The sequence below is a fragment of the Saccopteryx bilineata genome, chromosome 8 (genome assembly GCF_036850765.1).
Source record: "Saccopteryx bilineata isolate mSacBil1 chromosome 8, mSacBil1_pri_phased_curated, whole genome shotgun sequence".
Classification (NCBI taxonomy): Eukaryota; Metazoa; Chordata; class Mammalia; order Chiroptera; family Emballonuridae; genus Saccopteryx; species Saccopteryx bilineata.
This window is the reverse complement of record NC_089497.1, coordinates 67,631,494-67,659,106: the sequence shown is the minus strand read 5'-3', so window position 1 is coordinate 67,659,106 and position 27,613 is coordinate 67,631,494. Positions and strand designations below refer to the sequence as shown.

Sequence of the window (27,613 nt, the reverse complement as noted above, 5' to 3'; positions counted from 1 at the left end):
CTCCTCCCCTTCTCTCTCTTTCTCTCTCCTCTCTAAAATGAATAATTAAAATCTAAGAAAAAAAGTTTTAATTAAATAGGATGGGTGGGCATTAAGCCCTGTGAGACTCTGTCCTTGGTGCTGAAACGGGACTCAGAGGATTCCTGAAACTGGTTTAGAAAATTCTGCTTTCCATAGGAAATAAATCAGAAATTCCTGGAGAAAATGGTCAATGCTTTTGAGGGGAAGTTTGATAAAAAAAATTAGAAATTAAGAAAAGAGAGCCTATAATTATCATTAGAAACACATCCTGAGTCCGGTGTAGTTATCGACACTCTAGACATCAAAGAAAACCACGCTTTCTATGCTCTCTCTGTCTTGTAGGATTCTGGATAATTAAGAGCTTTTAAAGCTCCATTAGTGCCACTATTTAGACATCTGCGCAAAAGGCAATGTCATTAAAAGCTAACACTGTGTTCCTTGGTGTTTAGGTTCTTTGTACAGAGGGCTATGCTCTCTTAGGCCTACAGAAAATACACATGGGCTGGGCTGTTCTCCTTGACATTGCTGACTTGGATTCAATTGAGCACAAGTTATAATCATTTCAAGATTGAGATATGTTGAAATTCCACAGGAAAGTGCTGCTGATGCCTAAAAATGGATATTTCTTTCTGAAATTTAAAACAGACGTTGAAAAACTAATAGCTCAGTGAAATCCAGGCTGCAGATGCCATCAAATTGGGCTGCTTCCATTCAATTCAGAAAACATTGTGGAGAATAAGATGCTCTAAGGTCCTGTTGATGAACTAGCTGGAGAGAGGATCTGAACAATTGTGGTAATAATAGCTTCCCTTTATTGGAGACCTTTACTGCATGTTCTTATATACTATCCCCTACCAATTCATGCAAATTTGGTAATATTTTCTTCAATTTACTGATAAAGAAGCTGAAATTCAGAAAAATTATGTAACGTGCCTCAGAGTCAGGGTTTTAACTCAAGTCTAATTTGGCCCAAAAGTCTATATTACTTTGCTTCAAGCACTATTCACTATTGCTTCCCAAACATTTGCTAACACAAGGAAAAGTGTAGTTAATGCTGTAGCAATAATATGAAGCTCTAGGAAGCATGGAGCAAAACAAGTAAAATGAGTGGGGAGGAGGTCAAGTTAGGCTGAGAGTGATGTTGGTGACACTGGATGCCCTCTAAAGCAGGTATCATTTAAGCTGGTGTATAAAGAACGTGTAAGGTTTTAAAAGGCAGACATAAAGTACAAATGGTATTTTCAGAAGGGACCAGGTAAACAAATGTGAAAATGGGCACCACAGGACATTTAGGAAACTAGACAGTAGTTTTGGGCCAGATTTAAATGTTAAGAACAATGGTTTAAAATTGTTTAAAAAAATTGGGGGCCCCCTCCAGTTAGCTCAGTCAGTTAAGAGCGTCATTCCAAGGGGACAAGGTTGCAGGTTGGATCCCTGGTCAGTGCACCACGGAAGCAACCAAGGAATGCACGACTGAGTGGAACAGATGGACGCTTCCCTTCCTCCTCCCTTCTGACACCCTCTTTCTCCCTGTCTCTATCACTAAATAAGAAACTTAAGCCCTGGCCAGATAGCCCGGTTGGAGCATCATCCCAGGCATGGAGGTTGCCAGTTTGATTCCTCAGTCAGGGCACATACAAGAACAGCTTGGCATAACTTTCTCTCTCTCTCTGACTCTCTAAAAAAATTTTTTTTGTATAGTGGAGTAACATAACTGGGTCTCTGTTTTCTTTCTTTCTTTTTCATTCAGTGAGAAGAGGGGAGGCAGAGACAGACTCCGGCATGCATCCCAACCAAAATCCACCTGGAAAGCCCACAAGGGGGTGATGCTCTGCCCATCTGGAGTGTTACTCTGTTGCGCAGCAAATGAGCTCTTCTTAGGGCCTGGGGTGGAGGCCATAGAACTGTCCTAAGTACTTGGAGCCAACTTGCTCCAACAGAGCCATGGCTGCAGGGGAAAGGGAGGTGGAGAGAGAGAGAGAGAGAGAGAGAGAGAGAGAGAGAGAGAGAGAAAGAAGCAAGAGGGGGAGGGGTGGAGAAGCAGATGCACACTTCTCCTGTGTGCCCTGACCAGAAATTGAACCTTGAGCATCCAAATGCTGGGCAGATGCTCTAACACTGAGCCAACTGGCCAGGGCTGGGTCTCTGTTTTCTAAAGGCTACTCTGGCAATCAAATGGGAGAGAGTTTAGAATTAGGCCAGAGCTCAGTTAACTCCATATATAAATTATAGTCAAATTATTCTATGAGCAGCTTAATTACTTTTTTATTAAATCCTTACAGTTTAGAATCTATTTTAATGGGAAAATTTTCACCTCAGCCAGCATGGCAAAATTGAAAAAAAGCAAATTTTTGATCATGAGCACTCATGGTGTGGCTTCAGTAAGAGTAGTTTGGAAACAACATTTTGGTTGAGAATCAAGGGAATAATGTTACTTGAATTTGTACTCTTCTGATTATTGTCACATTTTGGAGATTCCACAGTTAATCCTAACAGAAATCCTTTGGTTCTAAGTGTTATTGATCTATCCTGCTTTATGTTTAAATGTATGAGATATATCTTTATGTAGAGATATATCGATATGTATAGATAAATATATTGATATAGAAATTATATATACACATGTCCTACATATACATGTATATTTGTTTGTATACATACATACTATACACATATATTTTTATCATAAGTTCACATTCAAATAAACAGGTAAGGAGAGAGAAAGAAACATTTATTTTAACATTTCTGATTACTAGTTTCAAATTAAAGAGCAAAACAATGCAAAAGATTGCTGGCTCCTAGATTTCCCTGAGTGGTCTTTCTCATCCTACATTTACTTTGACTTATTCTATGAGCTTTTTTGAGGGACACCATCTAATTCTCAAATATGATAGCCATTACTTTCTCCTTGGATGTCCTTTGATACTTTATCACAGTTTTCTTCTCAGCAGATTTCTGGACAGGGCTTCCCTCCATTCTGTCTTGTCTTATCATAAACAACGAGGGGCATTCCCTGATCCTACTTAGGCTCCATCTGGGGACCCAGTCGCACAATCTCAGTAGAGAGCTCCCATTCAAGCCTGTACTGTAACCCACCACCACCAGACTCAGAGGAGAGCAAGCTTCATTTCCAAATGTGCAAATTAGGGCCATGTCTACCACCCTTTGAAACAATTCCTACTTTGTTGAGTGCTAGACATTGTCCTGGTCATCTTATATATTTTTATATCTCCACAATGACCCGCTAATGTAATAATTATCCCTAGTTTAGAGAAGAAGAAACTGAAGTTTGTGGAATCTAAACAACCCTTTCAAGTGCGCACTGCCAGTGAGTGGGTGACCGGTTTTTAACATGTCTAATAATGTAACACAGTGCTGGATTCATTGGATACATGAACACTAGTAAATCAAAAAATGAGGCCCTTCCTCTATGACAGTGGCTCTCAAACCTGGCTGCATGTTAGGATCCCCTAAGGAGTCCCATAACACATTGAAACCCAGGTCTCACCCAGACCAATTAAGTCAGTATTTCTTGGGGAACCCAGTAATCAGTATCTTTGAAATCATCCTATGTGTTCAAATATACAGTCAAGGTTGAGAACCGCTGCTCAACAATAGGTTTTATTGAGAGATATGAAGAATGTCTTAAGCAGCTGAACCTATTGGATAATTCCAAAAGGTAAAAAGAAGTTTACCACTCTGCTAAATCTAAAATCACCATGCTTGGCAGACATTCCCTGTTGTTTAAATGGACAACACTAAGGAACACCCAACAGGTCAATTTATTCAGATATTTGGCAAGGTGAGGATATGTTTGGCATGAGCTCAAACTGGCAGAACAGTCAGCTACTGTTTACCCCAAATTAGGGGTATAAAAGGCTTTTTTCTTTGTGATCAAGGTGATTGGTGGTAACAATTACCCGAGGGAGTTTCTATCCAAAATGGTCTCTTTATATGCCAAGAATTCTGGGACCTTAACCAGCACTTGCTCCTAGTGTTTGAGCAAATTTAAAGCCCTTTTAAGGAGAGAATTTGGCCCTACTCACAGTCACCTTTGCTGCCTCTTTCGTGTGAGGCAGGGAGGCCCTTTGTCTGAACAAGCAGACAAATCAGGAGTTTTGGTGTTTATAGTTTATGTGCTGCCTGAACTGGTACCTGAAGTTTATGGATAATATTTCAGGTAAGAACACTGAGTATGTGAATCCTAGTCAGATCACTAAACTTTGAAGTAACTATAAATCAACATTTTAAAAAGTGAATCTGAAAACCCATAGATGAGAATGAAATTCTAAAGCACATAATAACTCTTCATTCCTCAACGTCCCCTAAAAGCAGCTCAAACTGTAACATGCATTTTGAATTGCCTGAGGATCAGGTTTAAAGCAGATTCTGATTTCAGTAGCTCTGGATCAGGGCCTGAGATTCTGCATTTCAAAAAAGACCCCAGGTGGCACAATTATGTACTTCCACAGATCTCACTTTTGATGAGTAGGCCTTAAGCAACATTGCTGTATCTGGGTGGCTGACGAATAAAGCTTGCCTTTCACAACACAGAAGAAACCAGCAACAACAATAACAAATCAAATAAAGAACATGGTGAGGAAGCTAGAGTAACATATTCCTTAGATTGAGAAGACCAGAAATGACTCTCAACACATGGAGAATGAAGACACAGATGTGACAGTGGGAGAGGGGGGAGTTGGAACATGAGAAAAAACAAACTATATTTTCCTTCTTCTGATGAAGGCTGAGATGAGTAAGTTTTCTAAGTACTACAGGGAGTCAAGAACACAATGAAAATGTACAAAAGCATGAATGAGGTTTTCCAGGTGTCCTAGAAAGACAGAGTTGCCAGGACCAAGAACATAGCATCAACAGGTCCATTTTTTCATCCAGGATGAATGAGGCCCCAGAGCAAAATGTAGGGAGCCTGTGTAAGAAATTAAAGCTTGGTTTGATGAGGCAGTGGCTCAATGGATAGAGTGTTGGACTGGGATGCAGAGGACCCAGGTTTGAAACCCCAAGGTCACCGGCTTGAGCATGGGCTCATCTGGTTTGAGTAAGGCTCATGAGCTTGAACCCAAGGTCACTGGCTTGAGCAAGGAGTCACTCAGTCTGCTGTAGCCCCCCGGTCAAGGCACATATGAGAAAGCAATCAATGAACAGCTAAGGTGCCACAATGAAGAATTGATGCTTCTCATCTCTCCCCTTCCTGTCTGTCTGTCCCTATCTGTCCCTCTCTCTGTCTCTGTCACACACACACACACACACACACACACACACACACACACTTCCAGCTTCATTAGCATTGACATATTCTCCCAGTTCCACTTCTCTTCTGGTTCACTGTTTATTTCCAGCATGTAGCCCATTGCCTGGCATAAAATTGATGTTCCATAAAGATCCATGGAATAAATGAGAGCTATAAAAGGGATTGGGTTTGTCATGCTTGTTCTGTATTTCCAGGGAATAGGGAGAAATGGTAGACCTGTGGTTATCAGTCTTGGCTCATGTTAGAGCTTTACATACTACTAATGCCTCAGTCTGATGCCTGTAGATTATGAATATTAAATGGTCCAAGGGTGCAGGGTTGTGGGCAAGGCATCAGAAATACTAGTATTTCTAATGTGCAATTTAAGGCTGAGGACCACTAAGACCCACCAAGCTGACAACTGAGGGGAAACCTATGGAAGCAAAGACTCTGCCATAGTACTGTATACAGAATAAAAGAAAAAGAGTTTCCATTGAAGAAGAGGGAGTTTTGGCTGATATAAGAAACCCTCTTAAGGATACTAAGATTTTCTGGTTTGTCAAAAATGATCTGAATGACTGGTATGGATACACTGGGGAACAAAATTTTTGTTGTATCCACAAAAACACCTGTTCTTACCTAACTCAAGTGTGCTGATCTCAAATATGACATTAGTTTTTCTTTGTAAGCTATATATTTTTTGCAATTCAAGATTTTAGGTTTTCATTTTATTGTTAAATTTTCAACATTTGGGTTAACATAATGAAGTAGGACGTCTTCTTGGGCATCATCTTTGTGAAAATATAATAATTTATATAATGCAGTAAATACACTAATACACTAAAAGATATGATTGCATCAGAATTTGTCTATAATTTCAAAATAGAACATATTAAAACACTTATTTTAATCATAAAATTTGTGCAAAACTTATTTAAATTCTATTCAGGCAAAAATTTGTGTTTGTAGCTCTTGCATTTGTGTATTTGTTGAGGACAATCTCATTTGATGCTCCTGCAGTAGTCTGCTCATCACTAACAGCTCCAAGATTTTCAGGATACTTATCAAGGTGACTGTTCAGGAAGTGAATCTTAACGCTCATGTTACATCCAATGTCGCGGAAAGTCAACAGCATCCTTTGAACCAGAAGTTCATAGTTTTCTGCTTTTTTGTTGCCAAGGAAGTTCTTTGTAACTGCCACAAAAGACTGCCATGCTGCTTTCTCTTCCTTATTCATCTTTCTGGCAAACTCTTCATCACATATGAGGGTTTGAATCTGAGGTCCCTCAAATACACCTGCTTTTATCTTCTCTAAAGACAAGGCAGGAAAAGCAGAAATAATATGCTGAAAGCATTCACTTTCTCTATTCCAAGCCTGAAAAAACTGCTTCATTAAGCCAAGTTTGATGTGAAGTGGGGGAAAAATTATCCTGTCTCAATTAACTACAGGCTCATTCACAATATTTTGCATCCCTACTTCCAGAGCTTCACGTTTCGGCCACTCCTTCTGTGTCCAGTGTTTCTCCCGAGCTCGGCTGTCCCACAAACACAGAAAGCAAGGATACTTTGTGAAACCTCTCTGTTGTCCTAGCAGGAAATTTACCATTTTAAGATCCACACAAATGATCCAGTTATGCTCTTCATACTTCAGAAAGTCAAGGACAATTTTTATGTCATTATAATCTTCTCACAGATGAGTTGAATAACCAATTATAACTGCTGCATAAACATTACTGTTGTGTAAGAGAACACATTTCAGACTGCTTAGAACTGTCAAGAAATAGCCGCCATTCTGTTGGACTGTATGTGGTAACATCTAGCTGGCTGAGAATAATACTGATATCATGACAGTAAACAAAGTGTTTGTCTTCAGGAAAAAAGTCCACAAAAATTTGATCACGCTTCCTGAAATGGGATACTTTAGCTGACCGGTGAAGTACATTCTTTTCTTGAAGCCTGGAGGCTAATAACTCAGCTGCTTTCTTTGATAGGCCCAAATCTCTTACCAAGTCATTCAATTCAGGTTGCCTAACTGCTGAGGGGTTAATGACTGCTTGGCATCAGAAGAAGACTTCAGATTTTACAACCATTTCCTCATGCATCTTATCAAAATACACTTGATCACCATGTTCACTTTCTTCATCCTTAGAAGAAATAAAACCATTGAAAACTGGAACCAGGAGTGTCTCAGAGTGTGGGATAGGTTGTATTGCTGAAGAAATATTAGGATATGCAATCATATGTCATTTTTTCTTGCGATGCCCTTTGTATGGATCAGACAGAAATAACAGTCACTGCTGTGGTCCTTAGGTTCATGCCAAACCATGGGAATACCAAAAGGCATTCCTTTGTGTTTTCCTTTTGTCCAGACATGAAGCATTTCCTCATAACTATGACACACAATATGAGGAGCCCAATTCTTGTCTTAATCGCCAAGGGGAACTTGAAAATAGATAATATATGCACGTGTCACAAATGATGAAATATTGCGCCTTTGACGTTGAAGTGTGTAACAGCCAAAAAATAACAGAGGTGTCAGGACTATTCTTACATTTATGCCTACTCGAAGAAGCCACAATTCAATCTTAAAATAAAATAAGAGGGTGTTTTTATCAGATAATAATTTTTTACATTTAAAAACAACTACAATTATGTAAAAGTGATGTTTGTAAAACATTAATTGGTTATGTTATGTTCAAGAGTCATTGCCCTTTAACTCTAATTTAAAAACCAATGCTATTAACTGTAACAAAAAGAAATTAAAATTGCATAAAAACTGGAGCATGCACCCCCAAAATGGATTTAAGATTTGGAATCAATGATGTAGAAATATATAGAAACAGTTCTAAAACCTCATGCAACAGAAAGTGAAAACAAATTGTTCCCCAGTGTTATTTGTGTAAGTAAAATTTGTATTGCTAGCAAAATTTCCCACTTTTCTCCAAATAATTGGCCTCATCAGTCATATTCCAAGTGAAGGTAGAGGAATGGGTCAGACAACTTGCACCTTCTTGCAACTACAAGTGTGATCCCTGGACCAGCGGCATCAGCATCGCCTGGGAGCTTGTGAGAAATGCAGGATCTCAGAACTACTCCAGACCTGCTGGTTCATGTGCACTTTCACAGTTGACAGTCATTATTCCGTGGAAGTCTCTCCCTATCCACAGATTCTGTGACTGCTTGTGGGCAGGGTCCCAGTCATCACTAATGAAAAGAAAGTCAGTTGTGCTGAAAAGGATGTGGGCGAGAAGTAACTTGGTTATCCCTTCCAAGATGAATGCAAGTGGACATGGGGCCTCTATGGGCTCAGGACTCCATGAACGTTTGATTAACTCTCCCATTACCCCCCATTTAAATAACCTGAAATTGAGGATTTTGATTCTAATTCTTATTCTGACACTGATTTTCTGGGTAACCTTGGGCAAGTCATTGAGGTCTTCTGGACTAGTGCTCTCATTTATAAAAGGAATAGAAGTTGGATTTAATGGTGACTAAGATGCTTTTCAGCTTTCAAATGTCTACAAAATCAAGCAACCACTAGCTAATGTAGGAAATGTTTAGTTTAATTTCTTAGTAAATTAAATATCAAAATGATATTTTATCAGTTTTTTTCCTTTTCTGAAAAAGCTAGGAGTTTCTGTTTTTAATATATCATTGAGAAAACTGAGGAAAAATCCCCTACACCCATATATCAGAATTAGAAGGACAATAAGTCAATTTTAACTCTGAACTTCATGTCCCCTGAGGTTTAAACGCAACCTGTTTAAACATAGAAACTAAGTACTGGAAGAGTTAACGAAGGACATTTAATCAGCCAGACATCTGATGCTCTAATACCCTCTATAGTGGCTCAGCAACTCTGCCCAGACAGTTCCAAGGAAAAGAAACTCAGTTGCTTTTTAAAGCCAATTCTGTTTCATCTTGGGCAAGTTTGATGATGAAGAATCAATGTATTCCTACTTTAAAGTCTTTCTTTCAATGATTTCCTGTCATTAGTCCTCCGGTTACTTCTAGAAGCCATTTAAAATTAGCTCGACACCTCTATTTTAACACAATTAGCTTTCCCTCCCCTTTCCTTGAGTTCTCCCTTCTCCAGTACATATGCATAGTATTTTCAGCCATTCCAAGCTGTGAGGCCCTTCACCATTCCGGTGGCACCTCTCAAACAAGTTCCAGGTTGTCCAGATTCATGGTAAACTGGAGTGCCCAGAAATAAATTCAGTTCTCTAGAGAAGTCTGCTCAAGGTGGGAGAGAATGTGGATATCAGTTTGCTTTACTAGTCACTATGAGTCTATTAATACAGTCTAAGGTCACAATCAGTGGTTTGGTTAAATAAAATGATGTAAATGCATTCAGAAGAAATCTTTGCAATCACTAGAAACCATGCTTCTCAAAAGTAATGCATGATATGAGAACACATGATGTGTGGTAGCTAGTCCCTGAAAATGGCTGTCATCAATCTTCCCCCTTCTTATGTGAGTCACTCTTCTAAGAGATGCAGAGTCCATTCTTTTACCACACTGAATCTGGACTAAGCCTGTGACTGTTTCGACCAATAGAATGTGGAGGATGTGCTGCTCTAGAACCTCTGAGCCCAGGTGTTAAAAAGTCTGGCCGCTGCTGTTTTTATCCTCTTGGAGCCAGAGCCACATGTAAGAAGTGCAGGCTACCCTGCTGGAAAGAGAAGCCAACGTGTAGAGAACCTGGGAGATGAGAAATGTTTGCAGAAAGAGGCCCCTTGGAGGACCATTGAAGCACCAGTACGTGAGCAATAAGTCATACTGGATCATGTGAGGCACCCACCCGAAGCCCCAAACATTGTGGAGCAGGGACTAGTCCTCCCAGCCATGCCCTGTCCAGATTCCCGAGCCACAGAACCACAGGAAAAACAGAATGGTTGTTTTAATCCACCAAGTTTTGAAGTTGTTTTGATGCAACAATAGATTCCTGAAACACATCATTAAGATGAAGAAAACAGCATACAAATAGCCTAATATATTTATTTTATGTAATATTAGTGGTTATCACTGGGACGTAAGATTATGGGTAGTTTTAAATTTCATATTCCAGTTTTCTAAAAGTTTTACACTTGCCTTTTATTTTGTAATAGAACATTTCCTAGTATCACATTATCTTTCTTTGACAAGTATTTTATACTACTGACTCACATTAAGATTACTGCTGACTATACATATATACTTAAAAATAAATATATGTCTCCAAAAGCAATTTTAACAGGGTTCTCATGCGATAAAAGGCCACCAAGAAGGCACAAAGTTTATGCTATTATAAACAGAATACACCAAGAGCATCTTGTCTTCAAATTCTTGGGCTCTCTTACCTGGTAACCCCTCTGGGGAAAGTTATCAATTCTCAGGTTGTCCACTTCAGTTACTCTGCTATTGTAAAGCTCCTGTTTATGTGGTTATGAAATAGTTGCTATAGCAATGCAATTTGACTGAATACCAGAATGTGTCTAAAATGGTGTCAGTGCCTTTTTCAGGGTTTCCTCTAAGGATTAATTTTTTTCCAAAAATTGTATCTTTTTTTCCTCTCCTGTTAGAACAATGGTGTCATTGTTCAATCCAGTTCTAGGACATAGACAAAATGAGGAAGGGTCAGAGAAGGACAAAGCTGATACTTAAGGGGCCATTTCCACCCAGACACTCTGGTTTCTTTTCACCCCCTGCCTCTTTACGGCTTTGCCACCACTGCTCCCCTCTGTCCCCTAGCTGCCTCAGCCCGGTTCTCTCTGTTCACTAGTTGTCTTGCTGGGTTTCTTCTTTGTGTCTCTCACCCACCCTTTTTCCTTCTCTGACCCCTAAAGGGAGGCGTGTGCTAAGTCCCAATCTCCATCTTCTCATTTCTTTCCTCACATTCTTACTCTCGGAAGAGTCTTCATTGATATTTTTTTCTTTCCTTGCTTCTCTCCACACAAGAATTCCCAGGTCAGAGTTGTAGCCTAACCTTTCATTCCCCCCAAAGTCTACCATGTATCTTCCTGCCAGGGGATCCCAGGACATCTCACTGAGAAAGCAGAATCCCCCAGGATGGCATCCTTCTTACCTTTCCACTTCTTGCCCCAATGCCCTCCGCACCACCCACCAACACGAGCTCTAGGCTCCCAGCCTGGGAAATGCTTGCAGTTCTTGGAAGCTACCATGATGATTTCCCACCATCTTGCCTTGCCCAGGCCACATCCTCTGTCCTACCCTCCTCCCTCCAACTAGTGTTTCTGGAGTCTGGATGCCTCTGCCCAGGCTGGGCTAGGTCTCTTCCTTTGTGCTCCCCACTCCTTGACACCTGTCCTACCGAACATCATTGTTTGAATCCTGTCTGTCTTTCCCTACTGGGCTGTGAGCACTTTACGGCAGGATGTTGTTTCATTCACTGCCAGCTCCCCAGAGCCTGGCTTATGAATGCTGAGGTGGACGTGTCACCATCGTCTCAAAATCAGCATTCCCAAACCAGCATTCCCAAACCATCCTAGCCCTGCTTCCTCATGTTGCCACTTTCTACAGACTCACAGGCTTTGAGGTATCTTTGTTGGCTTCTTTTTGCTCCATAAGTTTGAGGGCACTATCACTGAAATTTTCCACAGATGAGCATTTGTTCACTGCTATATTCATCATCTTGGCTTTAGTCCTCAATTCAGACTAGATTTCACCCTAAGGACATGGTTTGACCTCCCTGAACTGTCTGCTTCCTCAACCAGGCCACCCTGCATGGAACCACCAAATTCATGGCTCTAAATTTTGCCACATTGATCCTCAAGCCACGCCTTGACTGCAGGGCCAAGACCTTCTAATCTCCCACCTCTCTCTGTTCTCCTCCCCACCGTCGGGCTCCTCCTCTCCATCAAGCCCAGAAATTCTCCTTGCCACCCTCCACACCTCCCTCTGTGTGTCCTCTATCTTTGCCTCCATGGTTTCTACTCCCCTTCCCCCCACCATCTACTACTCGCATTTAAAACGTCTTCTCATCAGACAGTTCACCCAGTTAAACCCTCTGTTATGGGTTGAGCTGTATTCCCTCCCCCAAGACTTATAGGTCAAAATCCTAACCTCCCAGTACCTCAGAATGTGACCTTATTTGGAAATAGCACCACTGCCTATGTAATTCGTTAAGATGAGGTCATACTGCGGTTGGGAGTCCATTCCAATGTGACTGTGTTCATATAAAAGGAAAATTTGGACACTGAGACACCCATATGGGAAAAATGCCACGTGAGGAGCTGGAGAGAAGACGGCCAAGGAGACAGGCCTAGAGCAGATCCTCTCTCACAACCCTCAGAAGGAACCAACCTTGCCCACACCTTCATTTTGGACTTCTAGCCCCCAGAACTGTGAGACACTTTCTGTGGTCCTAAGCCACCCAGACTGTGGTACTTCGTCTAGCCTAGCAAACTAATTCCCTTCTTGTTTAACCCACTCAGTTTAACCGGCTCTGCCAGGGTCTTTGCCCGCTGCTCTACCTGTTCTCCGCTGGTGTCAGGAGCACATTTCTGATTTCCTAACAAGCTTCTGTTCCTCAAGGGTAAGCCTTTCCTTTATGTTTCCTTTTCATTCCTGACAGGGCCCGGTACTTCGCTGACCTACAGATCAGACTGAATTGAATGGAGTTTACCCTGGAGTGAGACTCTTTGCTTCTTGTCATTATATTACAGTTTCTCTAAACCCACTGGGGTTAGACAAGAAGCCAAAGGCTCCAGGGGGCTGGGGGAGAGACTGAAAGTAGCCTTCAGATCTTCTACTGACCTTGAGGAGCCTAGGGTACTAGTTCTGGGCGCAGGAACCACAGGGAGAGAGCATCTAATCCGACCCTCTCAGTTAGCAGAAGAGGATGCTGAGCACCCAGCAAGAAAAGCCTGTCAAATCACAGAGAGCCAGCGAGAGCCGCAGAGCTTGATCTTCTGACCCCCAGCCAAGCGCTGTGGATGAGAGCTTGTGGGAGGGGGACACTCGTGGAATGACCTGGGCGAGCTCTGTAGGGCATGTCACCATGCTGCAGGCCTAAGGATTGACAAATGTACCAGGACAGTTGGTGTGAAGGGAGAAGTGATGAGAACCAAGGGGTGGGACCAGTAGTGCAGGTGAGAGCTCTGAAAGACAACGGGGAAAAACTTGGTGCCATTGCACAGTCACAGTGGTCACTATGCATGTGTAGAGTGCAGCGGTTAAACGGTGTTCCCCCACAGCCCGGGGAACTCCTGTCACCAGTCGGGACTGGGAGAGGGCTGTGAGGGGCACAGCTGTGTGTCTGTGTGTGAAGGTGGGTGTAGCTACCGCGGTGCTGAGTTACTAAAACTGTTCCCGGTGCAGCTAATGAGACCGAGAGCCCCACTCAACAGGCCAGGCTTTTTCAGGTCAAAGTCAAGGAAAAAAATGCATCAGAATTTTATATCTTACTGAAAAAAAAAATTGAGTCCAAACACAAGAGTATAACAGAGTACATGATTAACACTGGAATCATGCAGCCTGACGCCCTTCAAACGTTATGCTATAAAGAGGTTTTAATGATCCGAGGAAATACTGGTGATATTATATTAAGTGGAAAATGCAGGCTAACAGAAAAAAGATACATTTAGGAACTCTGCCACATCAAGTGGTAAGCACAGGAGAGGTATGTCCAAAATTGTTCATAGAGTTTAGCTGTGGTTTTTTAAAACCTGCTCTTTATTTTATTTCTTCTGTGTATTCCAAATTTTTATGCTGAGCATGACTCATTTACAGAGGGTAAAGATAATTGTTTTTATGTTGAAGACAATAATTCTATGTTTATAAGGAAATAAAAGCTGTCAGGGCCGACTTCATTCTTGGCTTTCTGCTCTGCTCTCCAGAAATGTTCTCCCAAACCAAGAGGAGCTCTGACCCACAGGGGTTTACCCATTTACTCACATTCTAAATATTTCTGGAGCTGGTCAAATTCTTCTGGAGTGAGGGAGACCCAGCGTTCTTCACTCATCTTTAAGCCGGGTATGCGCGCTTTAGGCCAGGGATGGAGTTCTGTTCACCAGGGTGAAGCCGTGGCCCAGCCCAGGGCCTGGCTCATTGCAGGTGTGCAATAGGCAAGCCCTTCGGGAGACTTCTCGAGGGCTCAAGTGTTTATGGCAGCGGCAGGAACCTTTCAGCAGATGCGTGAAGACCTCTTTATTCCTCAGGGAACACCCTTCTCACAAAGTAAATTCAGAAATTCTTGCTCTTCCTGGGCAGAAGTAGAAAAGACATTGTCAATGAGCATGTTTGAACATATAAGTCATCATTGTTTCTAATTTTAAAAAAATCCCCAAATTTTCTTTGCTGAAAGATCTTAAGATGTAATGGTTCTCAAGGACAAGATGTTTCCTCAGGGAAGTCTGAAGAGGATGTAGAGCCCAGGCAGTTCCAGACCGGTGTCGGACTGGGGTGGGGATGGATGGTCTGCATGAATAGGTGGCCATACTTTTAAACTCTAGGAAATTTTAAATGTTTTCCATGAAAGGTGGTAGTAGAGACAACTATGGGCATCCTCAAAGCATGAAAATGGCTCAGGCTGTTGGATGCCTCATGTATGAGTACAGGAACAGTACCCTACCTGGGGTGATTTGAAAGGTAAGCCATTCTCGCCTCCACTAACTTAAATTCCACCATTAGAGCTGCTCACTTTCTTCTGATGAGTCACTTTGGAAATTCAAATACCCCCAAGGCTGGCTAGCATCCTAGTGACTGAAGCAGCTCTCTATCTTCTCAGAACCATAAAAAAGTGATCAGAGGGCAGGCCTGTGAGTCCCAGTGTGGAAGATCCTCAGGGAAGAAAGAGTGATGGATTCAGACAAACATGTAACATCCTTTCTTTGAGTCCCTCCTAGAATTTTAACCCTTATCATCAGTCATTAAATGAGTTTAGTCGGTTGTGAAATTAACGTGGTGGGCCACAACTAGCACTTAATAACATGAAATTGATTAGGAGAGAATGGAATGGAATGAAATGGAGTTGAAAATAAGAGTACATTGGCGCTAGCCAGATAGCTCAGTTGTTAGAGTGTCATCTTGATATACCAAGGTTATGGGTTCGATCCCTAGTCAGCGCACATACATGGATAGGTAGAACAACAGATAGATGTTTCTCTTTCTCTCAAATCAATAAATTAAAAAAATTAGAAAAGAGTACACCCACTTTTCAGTTATATATACACATGTGTACAATGATCATAATGTAAAATGTATTTCTTATTTTGGGTTGAGGTTTAAAAAGTGTTGGAAAACCACCAATCTAATAGGAAGAGAAGTAAAGACTGGTGTTACCAAAGAACAAGCCCAGTTTCAATAAAACAGGACCCATCATAGAGAGTCAGAATTCAAGGAAAGTCTGGGGAGCTTGGAGCATGTGAGGAATGGCAGGGGGGCTAGGGAGACCACCCAGTGAGGAGGCAGATTTGTACTGGTCTCTGGAGGAGTGGACCTGGAGGGTTCAACTAAGGCTGAGGGAAAATGCCAGATGGAGACAGGTTCTATAAAAAAGACCTCTCACCATCAAAGCTCTCACATTAGGTAGGGATGCACAACAAAAGAGTGAGATGCCTGCATCCCTTGGAGCCTCCAAATTTTAGTTTCTCTCCTTAAAAAAATCCAATTCTCTCTTGAATCAACTGGTCAACTGGATTCTGTTTCTCAGCACCTTCTCTTGCTAAGGTCCCCAGAGCCTAATCTGATAGGCACCTGCAGACCTTCCTTGCTTCATTTGCTCTCTCTGCAGACCTTGTCATGGCAGAAAACAATGCCCTTGAGCCTTTTTATCTGAATGTTCCTTCCACCTCTTCTTTTGCCATCATTAAATATTGGTGTTATAGGATTTCATCCTGAGCCCTTTCCTCACTCAACACCCTTCCCCTGTGGGCTCTCATCCTCCTCCACAGATTCAGTGACCTCCAGGCATGCTGCCCTGGCCCTGCACTCTCTCTTCATCCCGATCTGAATATCCAGCTGTCACTGTGGCTCCTTTGTATGTCCTACACCACTCCATGGACACTTGCCCATGTGTCCAACCTGCCTCTCCTCTCTCTTTTAGTTTTTCCCTGAAAGGAGCTAATATTCAGCCTGAGCACCTCCTCCTTTATTTCCTGCCAAACCTAAGCACAAGTCCCTGAGTATGACTGCCCACTGTGTGTTCCCTCCTCTACATCATGCCAGTCGATTCACTAACTCAGACCCTCACCTTCTTTCACCTAGTCTCTGACAACAGCCTCCTGCTGGTCTCCCTGCCTTGGGTGTTGCTCTCCTCTTCTTGGTTGGCTCTAAATTGCCAACCAGATCTTATGTCTCTTGGTAATAAAATTCTTCAGTGGTTTCTATTGCTTATGGAATAAAATGTAAACTTTTCATGATATGCAAAGCTCTTTATGATCTGGATTCTGATTGCTGTTTCAGTCCAAAATCAAGGGGTGACCTTTAAAAACATTTTGCATCATATCAGGGAATTTAACATTACCACTGGTATTACCACTGCAGCAGAACACTTATTTTATACTGTGCTCTATGCTTTGCATATATTGTATTACTTAATGTAGCTGTCATGACAAGCATGTAAAGTAAAACTGCCTTCCCTATTTTTAGATGAGGAAATGAGGCAAGGTGTTTGGGGATATGGTGAGGAGAAAGAAAGAACCCTCCCCCCCATGCTTTTATGTAAGAATGCCTCTCTGACCTATCATTCTGCATACTTTCAGAAACATAGAACTCTAAAGGCCCAGAGACACAGTGCATGATAGAACACCATGAAACTCAAAACATATCTATCTATCTATCCATTATCTATCAATCTATCTATCCAGTCTATCTATCTACCTACCTACCTACCTATCCATCTATGTTAAAAAGCTCAAGTTCATACTCACACTTCCAAGTACAGTCCAACACTACTATGTCAATTGGAACGTTCTTCTTGTTCCCTATTTTTAAACTCATTTCTCAAAAAAAGAGAAAAAATCCAAAACCTATTGTTTTCAGTACCTATAATATATTTATTTGTTCAGTCCTGAAATACACAAGAAGTCATTTCAGAACTGCTCACTACATCCCTGTGAAAAACACAATGGAGTTGAAGATTTGTTTACAGTTCTTTTGTCTTCAGCCAACACCATATTCTCAAAATAACTGTTTTCAAAAGTTATTTAGACACAGAAAATACTAGGTAGACAGAGAAGCATAAGTCATATGCTTCAATAAGATAAGTTCTCAGAAGAAGTCCTGGACAAATCAGAAGTAATCAAATTACCAGTTGCAGAGTATAAAATAATGATTGTTAGGATGCTTAAGGATCTCAAAGTTACAATGGATGGACTTAATGAACACCTCAATAAAGAAATTGTAAGCATCAAAAAGGACACAGAAATCATAAAGAAGAACCAGACAGAAAAAGTCAGAGGAAACTCTAAGAGAGTTCTGTGACAACATGAAGAGAAACAATATTCACATAATAGGGGTTCCTGAAAGAGAAGAGAAAGAACAAGGACTAGAGAAGTTCTTTGAAGAAATTATGGATAAAAATTTTTTCTAAATTAATGCAGAAAAGAGTCATACAAGTTCAAGAAGTAGAGAGAACCTCATTAAAAAAAACTCAAAGAGAACTACACCAAGACATATCATAATCAAAATACCAAAGCTAAGAGATAAAGAAAGATTATTAAAAGCTGTAAGAGAAAAACAGTTAATCACTTACAAAGGAACACCCATAAGGATGACATCCGACTTCTCAACAGAAACACTTGAAGCCAGAAGGTATTGGCAAGAAATATTCAAAGTAATGCAGAACAAGAACTTACAACCAAGACTTTATTTAAATCTTATTTTTATTAATTTTAATGCAGTGACATTGATAAATCAGAGTATATATGTTCCAAGAAAACATCTCCAGATTATTTTGACCTTTGATTATGCTGCTTACCCCTCACTCAAAGTCAAATCGTCCTCCATCACCTTCTATCTGGTTTTCTTTGTGCCCCTACCCTCCCCCAACTCCTTTCCTCTCCTTTCTTGCCCCCTCCCCACCCCTCCACTTCTTTATCCAGCAAGACTATCATTTAAAATTAAAGGAGAAATAAAAAGCTTTCCAGACAAAAAAAACCCTCAAGGAATTCATCACAACCAAACCAGCGCTGCAAGAAAAGTTAAGGGGCCTGCTATAGACAGAACAAAGTGGGAGGGAATATATATATATTTAAATAAAAAAGGCAATAAACAACTACATATCAATAATAACCTTAAATGTAAATGGGCTAAATGCTCCAATCAAAAGACATACAGTAGCTGAATGGATAAGAAAACAGGACCTGTGCATATGCTGTCTACAGGAGACCCACCTCAAAACAAAAGATACACATAGACTGAAAATAAAAGGATGGAAGAAATATTTCATGCAAACAAAAATGAAAAAAAGCTGCAGTAGCAGTATTTATATCTGACAAAATAGACTTTAAAACAAAGACTGTAGTAAGGGATAAAGAAGGTCACTACATAATAATAAAGGGAGCAATCCAACAGGAAGAGATAACCATCATAAATATCTATGCATCTAATATAGGAGCACCTAAATATATAAAGCAAATTTTGATGGACATAAAGGGAGAGATCAACAGCAATACTATTATAGTAGGGGATTTCCATACCCCACTAACATCAGTGGATAGATCCTCAAGAAAGAAAATTAACAAAGAAACAGCAGAATTAAGGGACACACTAGATTAACTGGATTTAATAGATATCTTCAAAACCTTTCATCCTGAAGCAGCAGAATATACATTCTTTTCAAGTGCATATGGTACATTCTCTAGAATAGACCACATATTAGGGCATAAAATGAGTCTCAACAAATTTAAGAAAATTAAAACCATATCAAGCATCTTCTCTGACCACAATGGCATGAAACTAGAAATCAACTACAATAGGAAAACTGAAAAACACTTAAACATTTGGAAACTAAACAGCATATTATTAAACAACAAATGGGTCAACAATGAGATCAAGGAAGAAATAAAGAATTTCCTTGAAACAAATGAAAATGAGCATAAAACAACTCAAAATCTGTGGGACACAGCAAAAGCAGTCCTGAGAGGGAAGTTCATAGCATTACAGGCATACCTTAAGAAGCTAGAAAAAGCTCAAATAAACAACTTAATCCTGCAACTAAAAGAACTAGAAAAAGAACAGCAAGTAAAGCTTAGAGAAAGCAGAAGGAAGGAAATAATAAAGATCAGAGAGGAAATAAATGACATAGAGACTAAAAAAACAATACAGAGGATCAATAAAACCAAGAGCTGGTTCTTTGAAAAAGTAAACAAGATCAATAAACCCTTAGCCAGATTCACCAAGAAAAAAAGAGAAAGGACTCAAATAAATAAAATTAGAAATGAGGGTGGAGAAATAACAATGGACACAGCAGAAATACAAAGAATTGTAAGAAAATACTATGAAGAACTGTATGCCAAAAAATTAGAAAACCTAGATGAAATGGACAAATTTCTTGAAACATATAATCTTTCAAAAATCAATCTGGAAGAATCAGAAAACCTAAATAGACTTATAACAACAAATGAGATTAAAAGTTACCAAAAAACTCCCAACAAACAAAAGCCCTGGGCCAGATGGATTCACAGGCGAATTCTACCAAACATTCAAAAAAGAACTAACTCCTATCCCTCTCAAGCTATTTCAAAAAATTCAAGAAGAGGGAAAACTTCCAAGCTCCTTTTATGAGGTGAGCATAATTCTGATTCCAAAGCCAGGCAAAGACAACACAAAGAAAGAAAACTATAGGCCAGGGGTCGGGAACCTCTTTGTCTGAGAGAGCCATGAACGCCACATATTTTAAAATATAATTCCTTGAGAACCATACAAACAACCTGTGTATATTATGCAGTATCCAATAAAAATTTGGTGTTGTCCCGGAGGACAGCTGTGATTGGCTCCAGCCACCTGCAACCATGAACATGAGTGGTAGGAAATGAATGAATTGTAATACATGAGAATGTTTTATATTTTTAACGATATTATTTTTTTATTAAAGATTTGTCTGCGAGCCAGATGCAGCCATCAAAAGGCCACATCTGGCTTGCAAACCGTGGGTTCCCGACCCCTGCTATAAGCCAATATCCCAGATGAATTTAGATGCTAAAATTCTCAACAAAATATCTATTATCAAACCGAATCCAGCAATACATGAAAAAAAAATCATACACATGATCAAGTGGGATTTATTTTGGGGAGGCAGGCTGGTACAATATTTGCAAATCAATCAATGTGTTTCATCACATAAACAAAAGGAAGACAAAAACCACATGATAATATCAATGGATGCAGAAAAAGCATTTGATAAAATCCAGCACCCATTTATGATCAAAACTCTCAGCAAAGTGGGAATACAGGGAACATACCTCAACATGATAAAGGCTATGACAGGCCCACAACCAACATCATACTCAATGGGCAGAAGTTGAAAGCAATCCCCTTAAGATCAGGAACAAAGCAGGAGTGCCCACTTTCACCACTCTTATTCAATATAGTTCTGGAAGTCCTAGCCACAGCAATCAGACAAGAAGAGAAGAAATAAAAGGCATCCAAATTGGAAAAGAAGAAGTAAAACTATCATTATTTGCTGATGATATGATACTGTACATAGAAAACCCTAAAGTCTCAGTCAAAAAACTACTAGACCTGATAAAAAAAATTCAGCAAGGTGTCAGTATATAAAATTAATACTCAGAAATCAGAGGCATTTTTATACACCAACAATGATCTGTCTGAAAGAGAAATTTAAAAAATAATCCCTTCACTATTACAACAACAACAACAAAAAAATACCTAGGAGTAAATTTAACCAAGGAGGTTAAAGACTTGTACTCAGAAAATTATAAAACATTGATAAAAGAAATTAAGGAAGATATAAACAATTGGAAGCATATATCGTGTTCATGGCTAGGAAGAATAAACAGCATTAAAATGTCCATATTACCCAAAGCAATTTATAAATTCAAAGCAATTCTTGTTAAAATACCAAAGACATACTTCAAAGATATAGAACAAATATTCCAAAAATTCATATGGAACCAAAAAAGAACACGAATAGCCTCAGCAATGTTGAAAAAGAAGAATAAAGTGGGTGGTATCACACTTCTGCATGTCAAATTATACTACAAGGCCATTGTACTCAAAACAGCTTGGTACTGGCATATAGATCAATAGAATAGAACGGAGAACCCAGAAATAAACCTGCACCTTTATGAACAATTGATATTTGACAAGGGTGGTAATTGCATACAATGGAGTAAAGACAGTGTCTTTAACAAATGGTGTTGGGAAAATTGGACAGCTACCTGCAAAAGAAATGAAACTAGACGATCAACTTATATCATTCACAAAAATAAACTCAAAATGGATAAAAGACTTTAATGTAAGTCATGAAACCATAAGCATTCTAGAGGAAAACATAGGCAATAAGCTCTCCGACATCACTCACAGCAATATATCTGCTGATTTATCTCCATGGGCAAGGGAAATAAAGAACAGGATAAACAAATGGGACTATATCAAATTAAAAAGCTTTTGCACAGCTAAAGACAATATGAACAAAACAAAAGGCAAAACACACAATGGGAGAACATATTTGACAATACATCTGATAAGGGGTTAATAACCAAAATTTATAAAGAACTTGTAAAACTCAACACCAGGAAGATAAACAATCCAATCAAAAAATGGGCAAAAGAAATGAATAGACACTTCTCCAAAGAGGACATACATATGGCCAATAAGCATATGAAAAAAATGCTCAACACCACTACTCATTAGAGAAATGCAAATTAAAACCACAATGAGATATCACCGCACACCAGTCAGAATGGTGCTCATCAACAAAACACCACAGAATAAGTGCTGGCGAGGATGTGGAGAAAAGGGAACCCTCCTGCACTGCTGGTGGGAATGCAGACTGGTGCAGCCACTGTGGAAAACAGTATGGAGATTCCTCAAAAAATTAAAAATCAAACTGCCTTTTGACCCAGCCATCCCACTTTTGGGAATATATCCCAAGAACACCACATCAATGAGTCAAAAGGAGAAATGCACCCTCATGTTTATGGCAGCATTTTTACAACAGCCAAGGTCTGGAAACATCCCAAGTGTCCGTCAGTGGACGAGTGGATTATAAAGCAGTGGTACATATACACAATGGAATACTATGGGGCCATGAAGGAGAAGGAAATATTATTTTTTGCAACAGCATGGATGGACCTGGAAACTATTATGTTAAGTGAAATAAGCTAGGCAGAGAAAGAAAAATGTCATATGACCTCACTCATCTGAGGAATCCGATGAACATTATGAGCTGAGGAGCGAAATAGAGACAGAGGCTGGATCAAAGGATCCAGAAGGAAAGCGGACAGAGGGAAAGGGGATGATACGCTGATAGGATAGGATGAGAGCAGAAAAGCAAATCCTGGAGGGAAGGGGGGAGAGTGTTATGGGGAGGGGCACAGGGTGGATGTACTGGGGAACATGGGGGAGGGGAGGATGTATTCGGGGGGACACTAGAATCTATGTAAACACTAATAAAAAATGTAAAAATACTATCAAAGTTATTGTTTTCAGAAAGATCAATTAAAGTAGAAAATAAAAAGCTAACTCTACCCTGGCCGGTTGGCTCAGTGGTAGAGCATCGGCCTGGCGTGCAGGAGTTCCGGGTTCGATTCCCAGCCAGGGCACACAGGAGAAGCGCCCATCTGCTTCTCCACCCCTCCCCCTCTCCTTCCTCTCTCTCTCTTCCCCTCCCGCAGCTGAGGCTCCATTGGAGCAAAGATGGCCCAGGCGCTGAGGATGGCTCCTTGGCCTCTGCCCCAGGCGCTAGAGTGGCTATGGTCGCGGCAGAGCGATGCCCCAGGTGGGCAGAGCGTCGCCCCCTGGTGGGCGCATGTGGGAGTCTGTCTGACTGTCTCTCCCCGTTTCTAGCTTCAGAAAAATACAAAAAAAAAAGAAAAAGCTAACTCTAAGTTTCATTTATATTCATATTTTATTTATTAAAGACAAGGATTTTCCAATCAGTTTTATTTTATTCCCTATTTCCCTCTCTCACTCTCTCCCATCTCTATATTAGCTTCAGAATTCAAGTTTCCCTTAATGACTTAAATTTTTTTATTTCTGTATTTGAACCAGTTTTGGAATTGAATTTTTTTCAAAAAAAAGTTATTTAGGTTAGTTCTTCCCCATTCCCATTCATTCCTGTAGGCATTTCACTATAGGGTTTTTCTTCATTTCCATTGATTCTTTTTTTAGTATGGCTCCAAAAGCCAGAACTTTATAAAAAGTTATTTTCAGAGAAGTATTTCTTTCCCCCATTCCTTTCACTCTGTTCCCACCCCCTCTTTCCATCTTTTTTCTACTTCCCTCTTACAGATTCTAGTTTATCCTTTCTGTGTTTATTTTGTATCAGTGAGTAGATTCTTTGATATTTTCTTATTTCCCCTTCTTTTTTTATGCTAAAGGTATCACATTAGGAATTGTCTTTCACACATTATATTTTTCATTTAACAATGTATCCTTATGAATCACTCCATATCTATTCATAGAGATCTTCCTCATCAGAACCAAATTTGACTCCAACACTGACCTGCTTAAATCCTTCAGAAGCCTTTCTTGGCCTCCGAGATAAAGAGCAGGTTCTCTCATGTCCCACTCCTCACCCCAATTATCACCTGCCTCACATGCTCCACATTCCAGCCAAACCTGCCTACTGTCTACTCTAAGCACATGGCTATGTGTCTGGCACCTGGTAGGATCTCATAAACATCAGTTGTTTGACTGACAAACACAACATGCCTTTAATCTACCTGGAATGCCTTTCACTCCTGCCTTCCTATGACAAACCATTACTCATGTCTGCTTCCACTTCTTTTCTATAGCTTTTTGAGCAAACTAAGCTGTTCTCCAAGCTGTGTTCCCATAGATCGTCTGTAGTTCTCTATTGTGGTAGCTGACAGTCTTGTGTTAGAGACAGATACCCAAAAAGATAATTAACATGCAAGCTAGTAAGGGGAGAGATCCACATACGAACAGGGAAGTACGAGGCCATCTAATCTATATGGAGTGGGGACAGGGGAGCAGAGAAAGATGCCCGAAGCAGCTGATGAGGGGTAATAAGATAAAGAGGTATATGTTGCAACAACTCAACAAATGCTCATGTTATCATCATTGTTGTTCCAATGTAGCCCAGTGCTTGGCTTCTTGGTGAATGGAGTTGCACTGTTCTTTATTTCCATCGGGAAAAGTTAGAGCCTTGAAATGTTGCCTGACTCTCCAAATGGTATCTGCTGACTGCGCTCTCACACGATTGCACCCTCAGGTTCTCTGCCCTTTGATAGAGATGACAGCTATACAAGAGTGCTTGCTCCTGCCAACGTCACCTGCACTTCCCTTTCAGCAGCCTGCCCCAGCTCTCATGTCTTGGAGGCCCTTGACACTATGAACAGTCTTCTTATTACCACCCTGAACATCTCTTCTGACAGAAAAAATAATGTAATAGGGTTTTCTAAATAACACTCAGATTAGATATTGTCAGGCTTGGATAGGAGAAGGATGTTTTATGTCCCTATAGCTATTCCAGTCTCAGCAATAGCTTCAGCTCCTCAGGCCTCAGTTTCCTAGTCTACAAAATAAGGGGGTGGGAATAATGGTTTCTGACTTATTTTCTAGCTCTGCAATCTCATATACTGGATCAAAGTCTATTTGTTCTGAACAGATGTCAGCATGGAAATCTCAAGTCAGGAGGAAGATGGCAAATTCAATGGGTACTGAATTGCACCTCAGGTCTCTATTCATTTGAATGAATGAGCCATAGCCAATTATCCAGGAACAAACACCTCTTCATCTCTCTTTGTGCTCATAAAAAAATAGTTAATGAATATGAACTGATTTGGGGGAGCTTATTTATATGCATTTGATGATTTATAACAAACCCATAATGAGTATATTTTTTAAAGGTAAGAATAACTAAAAGCGAGAAAAAAAAAACCTCACTCTTCTCAGACTTGTGAAGATTTACATCTTTATCTCTGGGTTTTTACTCCTGCTGGCCCTTCTTTAACTCTGTCACTCGCATGTTCAAGTATCACCCACTCTAAGAAGCTCCCTTTAATTATCCGGACTGGATGGGGCATTTTTTTGCTCTCCAATAGCTAGTTGAGTTTTTTTCTATGATGACACTGACCACAATGTCCCTGTTCCTGTGAGACTCTGAGCTCCTTCAGGGTGAAAACTGTGCCTTGCCCACTTTGTAGTTCTAGCTGCTACAAGATTTGTCAGCGTTCTTTTATTGACCACTAGAAAGGTGGTTCTGAACCTTTTTGACTGAGACAATCTGTATGGAGCAGAAGATCCTACCACACTTGTTCGTATGTCCCAGTGGAGAAAAAACTGGGTGATCACTAAGGACTGGAGAGGAACAAAAGACAAAAATCAGCATAAAGTTATTAATAATATTATTTATGTCACTCATTTTATAATAAAAACGTGGATTAGTGCACATATTTTATTATGAAGTTTATAACTATAAACTTACAATAATCACTTTATTAAGCTTAATCTGATAGCATGTTGGCAGTTGATTAAGTTGCTTGAATCCATCAGTGAACTGTCACTATTACGGTCAGATGCATTGGTGGCCCTCCAGAAACCATGCCTCCTGATATTCAAGTTCTTTATAGTCCCTTCTCTTTGAGTCTGGGCTGTTGCCTGTGACTTGCTTTAACCAAGAGAATGCAGTAGAATTATACTGTGCCAGTGTCAGGCCTAAGCCTTAAAAAGACCTGGCAGCTTACACTTTTGTGTTCTTGGGAGCACTGAAGTGCCATGTGGAAGCTCAGCCACCTTGCTGGAGAGACTACAGGGAGACCACATGAAGAGAGGGAGGCTTACACTTGGAGGAGAATGAGCACCACACTGATGATGAGACCTAAAGCCCTAGTGTAAGATCCCTGTCAAGCCATTTCAGGCAGTTCTCAGTCATTTAAGCCATTCCAGCCATGGTGCTGGACATGGAAGATAAGAAGCCTTTTGGGCTTTACAGCCATAGTAGAAATGATGAGGAGAGGAGATGAGCTGTCTCTGCTGAGCCATACCTAAATCCTGATGCACAGAATCATGCAGAATAATAAAATAATTATGGAGCCAATAAGTTTTGGGGTAGTTAGTTATGTAGTCATAAATAACCAAAACAATGACATAAGTACTTTTGAGGGCAGATTTCACACATACCTGTTTAGCAAGAAGACATACTTGATTCGTGCTTGAACTAGTTCATGTCTAAAAATATAGTTATTACATGTTATTATCCTCCACAAACTAATATGGTAATGATAAAGTCAAATGAACTATGATTTTTAATTTAAAAAGCCAAGGAAAACAGTATCTGATCATCACAGCCAACTCAAAACGAACCTGACATTGCAGCAGTAACAACATGACTTTCCCCCAGGTCACAGGATTCTCACCATGTGGCTGAATGAGGAGGCAGTAGTTGATGAACATTCAGAGGCAGCCTGACTTCACAGATAATTGGGTTAGAGCCCCCAGGATACTTAGTAATGAGCTCATTTGACCTTATGAATAGCAAATATGAGTAATCCTTAATACCTCATTTAGTAAATTACCAGCATACAGTCCTTATACAAACATAAAAATAAAAGTCCTGGAATTATGTATTACCCGTCAGCATTCAGAGATGACTTGCATTTGAGGACTCTGCATCCCATTAGTGGTCTCAGAGTGAACCTAAAAATCCCTGCTCTCAGAGAGCTGTGAAAATGTTAGGCTGAACAGAGCTACCCCGGTGTGTATGTGTGTGTGGGCAGTACGCAGGAGAGGTGTGCAGACTCCTGGGAGAATCTGAGTTGTGCTACCTGAGGGAGCTGCCTCTGGCACAGGAAGACAGTGTCAGGCTGAGGAGTGCTTACAGCCCAAGGGCGCCACAGCTTGAGTGTGGTTCATTAATTCACTTACGTATTCATCTGTGCACCAAATCGTTAAAATAACAAGTCAGAGCAGCAACCTTCATTTATAGACTACAACACATCTGGTGCTTTGCACACTTCATCTGTAACAGTCACCAAATCCTGTGAGGAAGGTATTTTTTTATGCCCATTTTAGAGTTGTAAAACGAGTAAGAAACAACTGGTATTTGATTCCAAGTGTGTTTCGTTCCAAAGCCCATTGTCCTTCCTTTCACCATACCACCTCTGGATGAAAAAGCACTGAGTACAAAAGTGCCAGGCCCCATGCTAGGTGCTGATACCACAAGTAAGCCAGCTATGAAAAGCTTAA

General features: G+C 40.3%; 1 protein-coding gene across 9 annotated transcripts in view; it reads right to left on the bottom strand.

Annotated features, from left to right (window-relative positions):
* The window catches only part of DGKG (diacylglycerol kinase gamma), a 247,568-nt gene that overhangs the window by 176,074 nt on the left and 43,881 nt on the right, over nt 1-27,613 (bottom strand). For all 9 annotated transcript variants that reach the window (XR_010726833.1, XR_010726834.1, XR_010726835.1 and 6 more), the window contains exon 2: nt 14,171-14,477. Coding sequence is in view for 6 of the 9 variants with exons in the window: in XM_066241092.1 (XP_066097189.1) it covers nt 14,171-14,237 (67 nt within the window). In the remaining 3 variants the exon portion in view is untranslated. The remainder of the gene's footprint in view (nt 1-14,170; nt 14,478-27,613) is intronic.